Below are 17383 nucleotides of genomic sequence, written 5' to 3'. Positions count from 1 at the left end.
TGAAGAAAAATAATATCAATTCTACACAGTCTCTTCCAGAAAATACAAGAGCAGGGAACAGTTTGCAATTTATGAAGCTTGTACAGATAGCAAAACCAGACAAAAACAATAACAAGACAAAACAAAAACAAACCTGAAACCTCCACCTTTACAGAGCAATGTCCATCATGAATATAGACACAAAAATCCTTATTGTAATATACTATATGGACAAGGCTAGAGAAGAACAGTCGCCTGATCATATCAATTGATGCAGACAAAGCATTTGATAAAACTTAACCCCTATTTCATGATAAAAACTGTCATAAAAATAAGAATAGATGTTATGGATTGGATTGTGTTCCCCAGAAAGATATGTTTAAGTCCTAACTTGCACCTTAGAAATGTGACTTTATTGCAGATTAATTAAGATGGGATCATAGGGAGTAGAATGGACTCTTAATCTGATATAACAGGTGTCCTTATAAGAAGAAAAGAGACATCGGGAGCACACAGCGTGATGACAGAGGTATGGGAATCCTAGATTAACAGCTACCACCAGAAGCTAAGAGGGGCAAAGAAAGATTCTATCCATAGCCTCAGTGGGAGCCTGATTCTGCTGACAATTTAATTTTGAGCTTCCAGACTCCAGAGCTATGAGAATAAGTTTGTTGTTTTAAGTCACCCACTGTGTGATACTTTGTTATAGCAACCCTAGGAAACTAATACAGAGGGGTACTTTAACTTGATAACATGAATCTACAAAAATCCTGTAGCTACTATGGTATATAGTGGTGAAATACTGAATGCTTTTCCCCTCTGACTGGGAACAAAGCAGGGACTTTCCCTCTTAACACTCTTAACACAGTGCTAGAAGTTCTCGCCAGAGCAATGAGGCCACAATGAAATAAAACACATCTGAATCAGAAAGGAAGAAATAAAACTGTCCCTATTTACAGGTGACATAGTTGTTTACACAGAGAAGTTCAAAGAACTTTTTGAACTAGAACTAATCACTGAGTTCAGCAAGATTTCAGGATTCAGGATAAACAGAAATCAATTGCGTTTCACAAGAGGAAAAGTTTTAGAGCTCTGTTGTACAACAGTGGGAATGCAGTTGACAGTACTGTACTGAACACTTAAATATTCAGAGGGTAAATTTATATTATCTGTTTTTTACCTGAACAAAACGATCAATTGTATTTCTATATTCTAGCAATGACTTTTGGAAAACAACACTATTTACCACTGCTCCAAAACAAACAAACAAACAAAATACTCTGGTGTAAGTCTAAACAAATTGTGTACAGGACTTTTATGCTGAAAACTACAAAATCATGGTGAAGGAAATCAAAGAAGGTCTTAATAAATGGAGACATGTTGTGTGTTCAAGAATGAGGAGACTCAACCCTGTTTGCTTGATCATTTGGGTTATTAGCAGAATTCAATTCCCTGCATTCGTGAGACTGGCATCCCTGTTTCCTTGCTAGCTGTCAGTTTAGGGTTGTCTCAGCTTTTTAGATTCCACCCACATTCCTTGGTTCATATTCCCCTTCCTCCATCTTTAAAGCCTGTAAAGGCAGGTTGAGTCCATCTCATGCTTTGAATCTCCTTTCTTCCATTTCATATCTCTAACCCACCTGGGAAAGGGTCTCAGCTTTAATGAATTACGTAATTAGATTTGGTCCATCTGGATAATCTAGAGTAATCTCCCTATTTTAAAATCATCTGGTAGCAACCTTAATTCCGTTTTTAATTCCCCCTTTGCTATGTAGGGTATTCATAGGTTCTGATGTTGGGACATGGCCATCTTTGAGGGGTAGGGGTGGGATTACTCTGTCTACCACGTATGCCTAACCCTGTAGTGGCTTCTTATTGCCCATGGCATTGTTCAGTCATCCCTTGGTATCTGTGGGGGATCAGTACCAAAATCTGAGGATGCGCAAGTTCCTTACATAAAATAGTATAGTATTTGCATATAACCTATGTACATTCTCCTGTATACTTTAAATCATCTCTAGATTACTTATAATACCTAATAATGTAAAGGCTAGGCAAATAGTTGTAAATACAACAGAAATGCTATGTAAATAGTTGCTGGTGTGTAGCAAGTTCAACTTTTGCCTTTTGAACTTTTTGGAATTTTCTTTTTTTCAAATGTTTTTGATCTGCAATTTGTTGATCCCATGGATATGGAGTGCTGACTGTATATAGGTTTTTCACAAGCTCCTTCCTACCTGTTTGGTTTTTTATCTCAGATACAGCCACTTGTGCTTAGCACAGGCCATGCCTTTCATATTTAATGTTTTTGCATGTATTCCCTCTGGCTTAGCGACTTCTCTTTCTTTCTGTGACTTATCCATCAAGACTCAGGGCAGACATCAGCTGCTTTGTTCCCAGGAGAGGTAGGTGCTGCACCTTCTTTCTGTTCCCTTAGCACCATGATTATAGCGTGTCTTACATTATGGAAATAATTTTGCTCGACATTTGTTTCAACCAGTAGTCTGTGAATTTTTTCAAGGGCAGAGAACATGTTTTATTCAGCTTTGTATTTCTCATCCCTAGTGCAGTATTGAGCACACAGTGCGCCCCTACTAAAGGCTGACTGACTTAGTTAATGAGCATTTGTTTTAGTAGTGGTGAAACATCATCCTTTGAGCAGCAGTCAGTCAAGTCCTAAAGTGTGATGTAGGACAGGGACTCAGATTTATCCTTCTTGGTTAAGTATGTATAAGTACCAGTTCTAGAATCAGAATTGATGTTTCTGGCATGAAGATTGACACAGTGTCAGTGATGTTGCGTGGAATGCGTCATCACTTGGTGCCTTTTTCTAAATATATAAAGTTAAGGTCATGAGCCAGGGCATGCATCGGCAGACTTAGTGCTATTTCTAAGCGACCTTAACTTCTCTCTGTGTCCCTTTCCTTATACAGTTGACCCTTGAACAACATAGGTTTGAACTACGTGGGTCCACTTATAAGCAGATTTCTTTCCATTGTAGATACTACTATACTACACAATCTGAGGTTGGTTGAATCTGAGGATGCTGAACTGCGGATATGGAGGTACTGCAGATACAGATGTGGAGGGCTTACTATAAGTTATACACCGATTTTTGACTAAATGGAGGGTCAGTGGCCTTAAGCCCTGTGTTGTTCAAGGGTCAACTGTATATAAAAGTGGAAGGAGTTTCACTTTCATTCCAAAACTATTTTAGTGCTTAATATGTGCTAGGTGCTGGGATTTAAAGACAAATAAGAAATAGTCCCTGTCCTGCAGGTGTATGTAACAGGTGAGGTTGCCCTTATGATCTGGTAGGTTTATTCCAACTCTGACAATCCATGATGCATTTGTCTTTCTCTTCCTTAGAGCACATTTGGGAAGAGAGGTAATAACTTTAACTTTAGTCTATGGGAAACATATAGATGGTGATTTGTTCCTTTGGCCAGGAAGTAAATTTGAGACCTGATTACCATTTCTGCTTTATGAGGTGACTGTATTTGCTTCATAAACCCAAAATTACACTGTAAACCACTCTGCACTTTTGATTTCATCCTCTGTCTCTGGAAGCAATAACAATTTCCAATCCTAAGCTGCTTTGAACATTTGAAGGTGGTTTGAACATTTAATCCTAGAGACCAGTTGCCCCTCTCCCTCTTTTTATTTCTTCTGTCACCTTTTCACCTCTTTTTTTCTCCTACATTGAGACCCCTACTAGGAAGTGCTAAATGGTAATACATTTAGAAGTTTTTCTTGAAGCAATTAAAAGAGAAGGGTTTGGTATTTCCAGTTACGGAACTTTTTTTTTTAAACATCTTTATTGGAGTATAATTGCTTTACACTGGTGTGTTAGTTTCTGCTGTATAACAAAGTGAATCAGCTATACATATACATATATCCCCATATCCGCTCCCTCTTGCATCTCCCTCCCACCCTCCCTATCCCACCTTTCTAGGGGGTCACAAATCACCAAGCTGATATCCCTGTGAGATGCAGGTGCTTCCCACTAGCTATCTATTTTACATTTGGTAGTGTATATATGTCAGTGTTGCTCTCTCACTTCGTCCCAGCTTACCCTTCCGCCTCCCCATGTCCTCATGTCCATCCTCTATGTCTGCATCTTTATTCCTGTCCTGCCCCTAGGTTCGTCAGAACAATTTTTTTTTTTTTAGATTCCATATATATGTGTTAGAATGTTGTATTTGATTTTCTCTTTCTGACTTACTTCATTCTGTATGACAGGCTCTAGGTCCCTCCACCTCACTACAAATAACTCAATTTCATTTCTTTTTATGGCTGAGTAATATTCCATTGTATATATGTGCCACATCTTCTTTATCCATTCGTCTGTCGATAGACACTTAGGTTGCTTCTGTGTCCTGGCTATTGTAAATAGTGCTGCAATGAACATTGGCGTGCATGTGTCTTTTTGAATTATGGCTTTCTCAGGGTATATGCCCAATAGTGGGATTGGTGGGTCATATGGTAGTTCTATTTTTAGTTTTTCAAGGAACCTCCATACTGTTCTCCAGAGTGGCTGTATCAATTTACATACCCACAAACAGTGCAAGAAGGTTCCCTTTTCTCCACACCCTCTCCAGCATTTATTGTTTGTAGATTTTTTTATGATGGCCATTCTTACTGGTGTGAGGTGATACTTCATTGTAGTTTTGATTTGCATTTCTCTAATGATTAGTGATATTGAGCATTCTTTCACGTGTTTGTTGGCAATCTATATATCTTTTTTGGAGAAATGTCTATTTAGATCTTCTGCCCATTTTTGGATTGGGTTGTTTGCTTTTTTGATATTGAGCTGCATGAGCTGCTTGTATATTTTGGAGATTAATCCTTTGTCAGTTGCTTCTTTTGCAAATATTTTCTCCCATTCTGAGGGTTGTCTTTTCGTCTTGTTTATGGTTTCTTTGGCTGTGCAAAAGCTTTTAAGTTTCATTAGGTCCCATTTGTTTACTTTTATTTCCATTTCTCTAGGAGGTGGGTCAAAAAGGATCTTGCTGTGATTTATGTCAAAGAGTGTTCCTCCTAACTTTTTCTGTAAAGAGTTTGACAGTGTCTGGCCTTACATTTATGTCTTTAATCCATTTTGAGTTTATTTCTGTGTATGGTGTTACAAAATGTTCTAATTTTATTCTTTTATTTGTAGCTGTCCAGTTTTCCCAGCACCACTTATTAAAGGGGCTGTCTTTTCTGCATTGTCTTTTGCTGCTTCCTTTGTCAAAGATAAGGTGACCATATATGCATGGGTTTATGTCTGGGCTTTCTATCCTGTTCCATTGATCTATATTTCTGTTTTTGTGCCAGTACCATACTGTCTTGATTACTGTAGCTTTGTAGTATAGTCTGAATTCAGGGAGCCTGATTCCTTCAGCTCTATTTTTCTTTCTCAAGATTGCTTTGGCTATTCGGGGTCTTTTGTGTTTCCATACAAATTGTGAAAGTTTTTGTTCTAATTCTGTGAAAAATGCCAGTGGTAGTTTGATAGGGATTGCATTGAATCTGTAGATTGCTTTGGGTAGTATAGTCATTTTCACAATGTTGATTCTTCCAATCCAAGAATATGGTATATCTCTCCATCTGTTTGTATCGTGTTTGGTTTCATTCATCAGTGTCTTATAGTTTTCTGCATACAGGTCTTTTTTCTCCTTAGGTAGGTTTATTCCTTGGTATTTTTTCTTTTTGTTGCAATGGTAAATGGCAGTGTTTCCTTAATTTCTTTTCAGATTTTTTCCTCATTAGTATATAGGAATGCAAGAGATTTCTGTGCATTAATTTTTTATCCTGCTACTTTACCAGATTCATTGATTAGCTCTAGTAGTTTCCTGGTAGCATCTTTAGGATTCTCTATGTACAGTATCATGTCATCTGCAAACAGTGACAGTTTTAGTTCTTCTTTTCTGATTTGGATTCCTTTTATTTCTTTTTCTTCTCTGATTGCTGTGGCTAAAACTTCCAAAACTATGTTGAATAATAGTGGTGAGAGTGGGTATCCTTGTCTTTTTCCTGATGTTAGAGAAAATGGTTTCAGTTTTTCACCATTGAGAACGATGTTGAGTGTGGGTTTGCCATATATGGCCTTTATTATGTTGAAGTAAGTTCCCTCTATGCCTACTTTCTGGAGAGTTTTTATCATAAATATGTGTTGAATTTCGTCAAGAGCTTTTTCTGCATCTATTGAGATTATTGTATGGTTTTTACCCTTCAGTTTGTTAATATGGTGTATCACATTGATAGATTTGCGTATATTTTAGAATCCTCTCATCCGTGTGATAAACCCCACTTGGTCATGGTGTATGATCTTTTTAATGTGCTGTTGGATTCTGTTTGCTAGTATTTTGTTGAGGATTTTTGCATCTATGTTCAGCAGTGATGTTGGTTTGTAGTTTTCCTTTTTTGTGACATCTTTGTCTGATTTTGGTATCTGGGTGATGGTCACCTCGTAGAATGATTATGGGAGTGTTCCTCCCTCTGCTATATTTTGGAAGAGTTTGAGTAGGATAGCTGTTAGCTCTTCTCTATAAGTTTGATAGAATTCGCCTGTAAAGGCATCTGGTCCTGGGCTTTTGTTTTTGGAAGATTTTTAAAAAAAAAAAATTTATTTATTTTTGGCTGTTTTGGGTCTTTCATGCCACCTGCAGGCTTCTCGTTGTGGTGGCTTCTCTTGCTGTGGGGCACGGGTTCTAGGTGCGTTGGCTCAGTAGTTGTAGCTGATGGGCTCTAGAGCATAGGCTTAGTAGTTATGCCACACATGGCATGTGGGATCTTCCCGGACCTGGGATTGAACCTGTGTCCGCTGCATTGGCAGGTGGCTTCTCACCCAGTGCGCCACCAGCAAAGCCCTGTTGGAAAATTTTTAATCACAGTTTCAATTTCATTACTTGTGATTCGTCTGTCCATATTTTCCATTTCTTCCTAGTTCAGTTTTGGAAGGTTGTGCCTTTCTAAGAATTTGTCCATTTCTTCCAGGTTGTCGATTCTATTGGCATAGAGTTGCTTGTAGTAATCTCTCATGATCCTTTGTGTTTCTGCAGTGTCAGTTGTTACTTCTCTCTTTCATTTCTAATTCTGTTGACTTGAGTCTTCTCCCTTTTTTTCTTGATGAGTCTGGCTAGTGGTTTATCAATTTTGTTTTTCTTCTCAAAGAACCAGCTTTCAGTTTTATTGATCTTTGCTATTGTGTTCTTCATTTCTTTTTCATTTATTTCTGATCTGATCTTTATGAGTTCTTTCCTTCTGCTAACTTTGGGGTTTTTTGTTTCTTCTTTCTCTAATTGCTTTAGGTGTAAGGTTAGGTTGTTTATTTGTTTCTAGGTATTTTTTAATGTCCTCTTTGATTTCTTCAGTGATCTCTTGGTTATTTAGTACTGTATTGTTTACCCTCCGTGTGTTTATGTTTTTTACAGTTTTTTTCCCCTGTAATTGATATCTAGTCTTATAGAGTTGTGGTGGGAAAAGACACTTGATATGATTTCAATTTTCTTAAATTTACCAAGGCTTGATCTGTGACCGAAGATATGATCTATCCTGAAGAATATTCCATGAGCACTTGAGAAGAAAGTGTATTCTGGTGTTTTTGGGTGGAATGTCCTATAAATATCAGTTAAGTCCATCTTGTTTAATGTGTCTTTTAAAGGTTGTGTTTCCTTATCTATTTTCATTTTGGATGATGTGTCCATTGGTGAAATGGGGTGTTAAAGTCCCCTACTATTATTGTGTTACTGTCAATTTCCCCTTTTTTGGCTGTCAGCATTTGCATTATGTATTGAGGTGCTCCTATGTTGGGTGCATAAATATTTACAATTGTTATATCTCCTTGGATTGATCCCTTGATCATTATGTAGTGTCCTTCTTTGTCTCTTGTAATAATGTTTATTTTAAAGTCTGTTTTGTCTGATGAGAATTGCTACTCCAGCTTTGTTTTGATTTCCATTTCATGGAATATCTTTTTCCATCCTCTTACTTTCAGTCTGTATGTGTCCCTAGGTCTGAAGTGGGTCTCTTGTAGACAGCATATATATGGGTCTTGTTTTTGCATTCATTCAGCCAGTCTATCTATATCTTTTGGTTGGGACATTTACTCCATTTTCATTTAAGGTAATTATTGATATGTATGTTCCTAGTACCACTTTCTTAATTGTTTTGTTTTTGTGGGTCTTTTCCTTTTTTTGTGCTTACTGCCTAGAGAAGTTCCTTTAGCATTTGTTGTAAAGCTGGTTTGGTGGTGCTGAATGTTCTTAGCTTTTGCTTATCTGTAAATGTTTTAACTTCTCTGTCAAATCTGAATGAGATCCTTGCTGGGTAGAGTAATCTTGGTTGTAGGTTTTTCCCTTTCATCACTTTAAATATGTCCTGCCACTCCCTTCTGGCTTGCAGAGTTTCTGCTGAAAGATCAGTTGTTAACCTTATGGGGATTCCTTTGTATGTTATTTGTTGTTTTTCCCTTGCTGCTTTTAATATTTTTTCTTTGTATTTAATTTTTGACAGTTAATTAATATGTGTCTTTGCGTATTACTCCTTGGAATTATCCTGTGTGGGACTCTCTGCACTTCCTGGACTTAACTATTTCCTTTCCCACGTTAGGGAAATTTTCAACTATAATCTCTTCAAATATTTCTCAGACCCTTTCTTTTTCTCTTCTTCTTCTTGGACCCCTATAATTCGAATGTTGGTGCATTTAATGTTGTCCCAGAAGTCTCTGAGACTGCCCTCAATTCTTTTCATTCTTATTTCTTTATTCTGCTCTGTGGTAGTTATTTCCACTATTTTATCTTCCACTTTGCTTATCCATTTTTTTCTGCTTCAGTTATTCTTCTATTGGTTCCTTCTAGAGAACTTTTAATTTCACTTGTTATGTTGTTCATCATTGTTTGTTTGCTCTTTAGTTCTTCTATGTCCTTGTTAAGTGTTTCTTGTATTTTCTCCATTCTATTTCCAACATTTTGGATCATCTTTACTATCATTACTCTGAATTCTTTTTCAGGTAGACTGCCTATTTCCTCTTCATTTGTTTGGTCTGGTGGGTTTTTTTCTTGCTCCTTCATCTGCTGCATATTTCTCTGTCTTCCCATTTTGCTTAACTTACTGTGTTTGGGGTCTCCTTTTTGCAGCCTTCAGGTTCATAGTTCCTGTTGCTTTTGGTGTCTGCACCCAGTGGGTAAGGTTGGTTCAGTGGCTTGTGTAGGCTTCCTGGTGGAGGGGACTGGTGCCTGTGTTCTGGTGGGTGTGGCTGCATCTTGTCTTTCTGGTGGGCAGGGCTGTGTCACATGGTGTGTTTTGTGATGTCTGTTAACTTATTACGATTTTAGGGAGCCCCTCTGCCTAAAGGATTGTTTGATTTCTTGCTAGTTGTTTGGCTTGGGGCGTCCAGCACTGGAGCTTGCTGGCCATTGGGTGGAGTTGGGTCTTAGGTCTCTGGGAGAGCTCTCACCGATTGATATTACATCGGGCCAGGAGGTCTCTGGTGGTCCAGTGTCCTGAACTCCACTCTCCTACATCAGAGGCTCATGCCTCACACCAGGCTGGAGCACCAAGACCCTGTCAGTACATGGCCAGGTACGTGGGGATTTTCTTACCCTTTGGGACGTTTGAGGTCCTCTGCCAGCATTCTGTAGGAGTTGTTCCACACATAGATGTATTTTTCATGTACTTGTGGGGAGGAAGGTGGTCTCATGTCTTACTTCTCCACCATTTTGAAGGTCCACCCTAGCAGTAGTTTTTTAATGGATAGTTCCATTGTGAAATCTCTAGAAAATACAAGTTGCTCACAAACCACAGGATTAACATCTGAATGTCCTCTCTGTGATCACCCTCTCTGAGGAATGGGGACAGTAGGCATCCCTCTCTCTTCAAAAATAGGGCTTCTAATAGTAGCTGCTGTCCGGTTAAGGTGTCCGAGAGAGTTGTTGTCAGTTTTCATTTCTCAGATTCGTCCTTGATGGAATCAAGACATAAAGTTTCCTTCTAATTTGCTGCAACATTCTTCCAAAGTCAATGCTTTCTGCCGATCCTCTTCCTGTGAAAGAAGTTGTGTCTGATGTACTGCACCCATATCATTGAGCTCTGTATCTCGATCTTTCAGTTCTCCCGTGAGCAGCTGCAGCTCATTTCCGTTGTTTCTCAATAGTGGAAATCTCACCTTCTCCCGTTATGGAATTTTAAGAGGTAGATTTTGTGTTAAATTAGTACTTAGCACATTACTTTCTGCTGTTTTAAAGCGTTTTTTTTTTTTCCATTACACGTCATACTAATCTCTGTCATTTCTATTCACAAATAAAAAAAACATTTGCCCAGTGCTTATTCATCCATGAATGCAGGTGTTTTAGTTAAACCACATAATGCCCTATGGCACTATGCTGTCAGGCACAGAATAAATAGCACAGATTTTGTTTCCTGAATATTGATCATTTATAGATCAGTTGATAATTTTTTTCCAGGTTGCTTCTTACATTGATGATGAGAAATTTTTCACTTCTGTAGAAAGCTATCGATTTTAATAAACCTCTGTCAGCACTGCAGACCTGCCTACTCAATATCACTTTTTTATCTTGAACATCTTTTCCAGAAGAGATAGGAAATGATATTTGCTCCTATTCTTAAAAATAACATTGCTGAAAATAATAGGGGTGAGGGCAAGGGTTTTGAGAGAATGGGTTTGTGAATGATAACTTGTTAATACAAGAATATGTTGGCCTTGCAAATTTTTAAGAAAAACATGGAAACTTTTTATGCACATTTAGTTTGTATTATAATATTACCTTTTCAGTAAGTATTTTCATCAGCTTTCTTTTTATGTTCACATATTAGTGTTTCTTTTGTTATCAAGCATCTTATCTTCCTTTCCCTGCATGCTGTCTGACTTTCCTTGTTATTGATGTGTTTTATGATGTAAAGTATAGTCTGGCTTTCAGAAGGCTGTTGCCAATCTCTCTGATATTATCATTGTCAAGAAATTAATTCCCACCGTGAGTTAAAAGGTTGTAGTGTAAAGTAACTGGGTATAATGCTTCTTTACATTCAACCTTAGTAAGTTTCTTTTATAGAGAATTAGTTCATATGTAATATGCATGAGTGGATATAAGTTTTACTTTAATGACTCATGTTCTGCATTGTAGAAGAGAGTTATTTAGTGGGTCCAGAAATAGTTGATTTGAGAAATTCTGTGGGTCCCAGTATTGTATAGTTAAATAGTTGTTATAATAGGGTGATAAATCTTCAAAATAGCTGTGTTCTATTATTTATTACTCAGACTTGATTTACCTGGATTGATATGCTTCCTGAATTTTATAGTGGACTCCAACATGAGCATATCATGTGCAAGAAAATCTTTTTGTTACATTAACATAATTTTAAAATACTTTGTATATTTTGTTATAAGGCAGTTTTAGGAATAGTAACTTTATTCTGTATGATGATTGAAGGTGATAGCAGTATGAAGAATCCTAAACCATTTATATTAGCTTTACGATATCTTAATGGATATACTTTTGAATATAGAGATTGTTGAGAAACACTTCAAACAAAATACTGAAGTCTTACTGTGAGGTACTAAGACAGGAGGGTCTGATGAACAGTCTGTCCACACATCTCAGTTCCAGCCCAAGTAAAACGTTCAAATTACTCCTTGCATGTTTGATTTCAAGCTTCCCTGTTGCAAGTGAAATAAGAATAAATACAGAATTGGATGTCAACAAGGCAAACAGTTAAGTGGGATGCTGTAGGCGTTTTCATGAAATATGAAAGCAAGATTTGAAATGCCTACAAGTAATCTGTGCGATGCTGATAGTGGAGAGTAAACTCTTAACTTTTGAAGTAGCATCCTGGTTTGAAAACACCAACTTATACTGAACTTTTTTTCTTCACCTTAGCTATAATAGTGATCTTCATTCTTTTCTTTTACATGGAGTATCTTTCCTGTTTAAGTGCATTCTTGAATTAGTTATTCTGTGGTTTTCATAGAGAAGAGATGAGTAAAATAGTCTGAGATGAGTCTGCCAATCTAAATGGCAAATTCTTTTCTTTGTGGGGGGGTGGTTAAAATCAGAAACTCTGACTATTTGTAGGTGATTAAGCCGTGTTCACAGAAGTGTACAAGTGAAGAAGAGGGAATTTTTTTTTTTTTTAATTTTTGGCCACACCATGCCAGAAATGGGGGCTCTTAGTTCCACAACCAGGGATCAAACCTGCGCCCCCTGCAGTGGAAGTGCCGAGTCTTAACCACTGGACCACCAGGGAAGTCCCTGGAATTTTTAAAATAATATTTTTATTTTTCATGCAAATATATTACATTTAGTGTTTACTCTTATTTTCTAAGGAATTAATATTGTGTCTTAAGTAAGAAAATGGCATTATAAGCTGGTATGTGACTTAAATTTTTTATTCTTTATAACATCCTGCTTTTGATTATTGGATGAAAGTTTGTTATTAATATTCCATTTTTCAAAGGCTACACACAGACACACATACACACATAAAATCATACATACAAACAAATATGTATACAAGCACATATATACAAAGAAATACACATATATAGCATATTATATCTTTTTCTTTCCTCTACTTTTTGGAAGACTTATTGTTAACATTATTTTATTTATTGTGCTAGGCTTTTCAAATCAACACTGATTTGTCCTAAGGTGGTTTTCCTATAATCAAGGTGAGCTGTTGTCTATTGGCACTGCTATCCTAATTACATACATACTTTGATTATATTAATGGGTTTAATGGAATAGAGGTGGTTGGGTCAAGATGAAAATATTTATTTAAAAATAATGATAGGGCTTCCCTGGTGGCACAGTGGTTGAGAGTCCACCTGCCAATGCAGGAGACACGGGTTCGTGCCCCGGTCCGGGAAGATCCCACATGCGGCGGAGCGGCTGGGCCCGTGAGCCATGGCCGCTGAGCCTGCGCGTCTGGAGCCTGTGCTCCGCAACGGGAGAGGCCACAACAGCGAGAGGCCTGCGTACCGCAAAAAAATATAAATAAATAATAAATAAAAATAATGATAAAGCTCTTTTTAAAAGTACAACTGAACGTTGAAATTTAAGAAATTGTTAACATTTATAAAGATGTATTTTAGTGGTTTGGAAAATTCTCCTAGAACATGCTTTTACAATATTTTGACTAATTTTTTCAGTAATCTTTTTCTTTATGTAGACTGGAATCTTTTCTCTTTAAATATTGCTCCCTTGCCCAATTTCTGCTCTTTGGAATAGTCCAGAGTGAGGCTTATCCAGTGGTGTGCTGTTAAATGTTTAACAGCCGGCTCTGGGTGAGGGGATACTCTGATTGGCAGCATTTGCTCATTTCTGTAGTGTCAATACTTCCAACATGGCAGGTTTTAAGCTACTAACATGATGTCAATGGACATGGGGCATGGAAGAGCTGGGCACACTCAGCTCTCACAAGCCAAGTGCAAGCTGGGTTCAGCACATCACTGGCTTACCACGTCATCACTCCTTTTTTCACAAAGATTATGAATCATGAATGATTTTACACATAATGTTATTCTTTTATTGTATTTATGACTAGAATATAACAAGTGCAAAATATTTGTGAGTATATAGCGTTATTGTGATATTCCAAACTAGAATACTGACTTAATATATGACTACCCTTTCTTCTGTTTTTCAGTTGGGTGGAGAGCTTTGGACATGAGGGGCTTGGATTATTACTGGACATTTTGGAAAAGCTGATTAGTGGCAAAATGTAAGTATTGTAATGTAAGTATGATTCCATACAAATTACATATTGTAATCCAGGTATGATTCCAACATTGATATCTTTTATGCAGACAAGAAAAAATTATAAAGAAGAATCAGCACAAAGTCATACAGTGTCTAAAGGCCTTGATGAACACCCAGGTATGTACATAGGTAATTGTAGTTGTCCTTTATCAGTTCTTACAGAAATTCTTATGAAAGAAGAGTTATGTAATATAGAATTTGCACTAAAGTGATGCATTGCTTTGATAAGCTCTTCAGTATATAATGGAAAAAATATTGAAGTATTGATTTCTAGTTTTCTATCAAATCAACTCTCTCAACAGGAGAAACTTGGGGATGAATACATCCTCTTCTGGTGCTTAACCCTTCATGCGCAGATTAATTTTCTTTTCCTCCTGTCCTTCCTCCCTACCTCTCTACATCCTTATCTGTCCTCTTTTTTGTTCCCTTCTCTTTCTCCCTTCCCTCTTCTCTTTTAATTTTCAGAAGTATAGCATGAATCAGCTTTGAAATCATAAACGATTATTAAATGTGGTCTGCAGTAATACTTATTACCAAAGAATTAAGTTGGAAAGACTTCGTTTTTATAGTCTAGAGATTTAAATTTTTAATGAAATTAATGTGAACAGATATGAACAGCTCCCAGAGGTGGAGGAACATTGATGCTTAATGCAAGTACAGTTGACCCTTGAACAATATGTGTTTGAACTGCACTGGTTCACTTATATGTGGATTTTTAAAAATAAATACATATTTGTACTGTAAGTGTATTATTTCTTCCTTCTGCTTTTTTAAAATAACCTTTTCTCTACCTTTATTGTAAGAATATAGTATATAATACATATAACATACAAAATACGTGTTAATCAACTCTGGGTTATTGGTAAGACTTCTGGTCAAGAGTAGGCTATTTGTAGTTAAGTCTTGGGGGAGTCAGAAATTATACTCGGATTTTTGACTGCATGAGGAGTTGGTGCCCCTAACCCCTGTGATGTTCAAGAGTCAACTGTAATATTGAAACCAAATATAATATGACAGGTCTGCAGTTTGAATATTTAAAGAGGATACATTAGAAGAGAAATGGTTTATGCTCTGTACCGAAGCTGGGTTTATCTAACTGTGTTTCCTTTTTTTCATACTGTTAATTGCAGAAATTAGCTCTATTCCATGCCATGTCTCTAGCTCTAACATCTAATCATATCTATCTCATGATGTGTGCAGTAATGATAGGTGTTTTCATTCATTAGACAGCGGGAGAGGAACTTTTATCTATGTTGGGTGATGATTTGTGTTTTATAGCAAAACTGTGTATTTCTGATTAATTTTAATTTTTAATATTTTTGCCTTATCTTTATTTATTTTTTGAAGATGTTGGGGGTAGGAGTTAATTAATTAATTAATTTATTTTTGCTATGTTGGGTTTTCGTTTCTGTGCGAGGGCTTTCTCCAGTTGTGGCAAGCAGGGGCCACTCTTCATTGTGGTGCGTGGGCCTCTCACTATCGCGGCTTCTTTTTTTGCGGAGCACAGGCTCCAGACGCGCAGGCTCAGTAGTTGTGGCTCACAGGCCTAGTTGATCCGCGGCATGCGGGATCCTCCCAGACCAGGGCTGGAACCCGTGTCCCCTGCATTAGCAGGGAGATTCTCAACCACTGCGCCACCAGGGAAACCCTATCCTCATTTTTAAAATAAACTTTTAGAGAACTTTGTATTTAAGTACTTGTACTTAAATTGACATTTACATTTCTTTTTATTAAATTCAGCAAATATTTATATTTTCTAATTATTTTTTAATTGAATTATTTATGGATTTTTCATCATTTTCTGGAGTTAAGTTTTCTATTTTTAACCAATGAAATATTTTTCACCTCCCTGCTTCCTCCAATCAGATATGATTTTCAGGGAAAATATCTGATGTAGAAATCACAAGTACTTTCTGTACTGAACTCACTGTTCTGTGAGAATTCGATTTTAGATATATTATGTAACCTTTGTAGAGTATGTTTTAAGAGTGAGTGAATAAAGGAATCAAATTGCTCATAGTGAGACATCTTTTCACACTGAGTATATAACACTTGCTTTCAGGTGGAGTGGGGGGGCTTCTAAAATAAGAATATAGCAACTGGAAATTTCACTGGTGATGGGAAGGCTAAGAGCAGCGAAAACCCAGGAACGTTTTTCCAAAACAAAGGGGCACGGGGTATTTGGATCATAATTTGAATTTAAGAATGTCATGGTTAAAGTGAAGTGGTATATAGAAGATAATATTCCTACTTGGTTTAAGGCTGAATTGGAAAGGGAGTAAACTTTATGTATTTATATTCTAATTAATATAATGATTTATTGTTAAATAATGGATTATTTTGTTTATAGTTTATGTGGAGCTGGAATATATTCCATTTGCATTTATTACTGTCATGCTGCTATGAATAAAAAGTTACTGATACTTGGAATTATAATGTCTGAATTCTAAACATAATTATATGTGAAATTTTTTGGTAAATATATTTTTTCCAGGATTGGTTGATGGTTTTTCCTTTACCTTACTGTGCAGTCTTTATAAAAGTTCATTGAATGATGAAAAATATAGGCTTTAAGAGAAAAAAATATATGTACTAGTACCTTATTTGGTACTAGTAATTAATCATATAATTGATATTATGAGTGAATCTGATATCATTGTATGAAATTGAATTTTTTTATAATACTAAATTGAACTTTATAGTAGTGTTTAAATAGAAGAAGATTTTGAATATTTATTAGGAAGAAAATAAAAGTTAAGATGAAAAGTTAAATACCTTTAAATTAAGAGGTAGTCAAAACAGGGGTTTCTTTTTGGCCAGTTAACCTTTTGTGTTAAGGTGTGTACCCCCAGCGAGGGTGCCTTTTTCCTGAAGCCAGCCCCCTCCCTACGTTATCTCTGCTGCTGGTATTAACTCAACGTGGGTAGTCATTCAGCACCAATGTTCATGTAGGGCATCTGACACAGGGATTTAGGGTATTCACCTTCCCCTGCCTAACACACCTTCAGTGGCCTGTAGTTCTATGAGGTAATAATAGGCCTCAAGTAGAATGCAAAGGGAACTTATCACTGGTCCTCAGTTTAGAACATTTGAGTTTTCCTAAACTCTGGAGTGGATCCTTAACATTCAGTGGAGAGACAGACCTTCCAAAATTGGTCACTATCTCTCTAACCTTGTAATAGCCTTCATTTAATGCACTTTAAGTGCTAGCACTGGTAAGTTGACTATTTCTCTCACAGAGTCAACGGGTTTAGTTTTGCTTTGTTTTTTTAAATAATTGAATGAGTAATTTTATACAAGTAGGCAGCAGTTCAGTCTTTAATTCTAGATACAGTAGTGGTAACCTGGCCTCATTCCAGTCTCAAAATGAGCACCGTACAATTTTCCATTAGCGAAGTCAGAGAATATTGCCAGTGATGCAGCTTTGAGTTCACAGGACACTGGTCGAAACTAGGAGATCAGAGAATGCTCCTGTTCCACTCTTGACACATGGTTTAGGGTCAGAGGGCCTGACAGAGAAGGTAGGTGGTATCCCTTAGAGGAAATCAGTATGAGTTGCTTTGAATGGCTGGAGGAGCCACAGGATTCTGATTCCAGAAGGGCAGGTGCTGGCTCATGCCAGCCCAGAGTGGGGGAAGTGAAGG

The 17383-nt window shown here is 37.0% G+C and overlaps 1 protein-coding gene across 4 annotated transcripts in view; it reads left to right on the top strand.

Moving 5' to 3' along the window:
- DIAPH3 (diaphanous related formin 3) overlaps positions 1–17383 on the top strand; it is a gene marked incomplete at both ends in the record, with an annotated part of 563043 nt that overhangs the window by 154430 nt on the left and 391230 nt on the right. For all 4 annotated transcript variants that reach the window (XM_082859704.1, XM_082859703.1, XM_082859702.1 and 1 more), the window contains 2 exons: positions 13627–13701; positions 13787–13856. In XM_082859704.1, the coding sequence (XP_082715830.1) occupies positions 13627–13701; positions 13787–13856 (145 nt within the window). The remainder of the gene's footprint in view (positions 1–13626; positions 13702–13786; positions 13857–17383) is intronic.

Source organism: Leucopleurus acutus (genome assembly GCF_964270905.1).
Source record: "Leucopleurus acutus genome assembly, chromosome: 18".
In the NCBI taxonomy this organism is placed as follows: Eukaryota; Metazoa; Chordata; class Mammalia; order Artiodactyla; family Delphinidae; genus Leucopleurus; species Leucopleurus acutus.
Note: the sequence above shows the minus strand (reverse complement) of the source record. Positions and strands in the feature narration are given on the sequence as shown.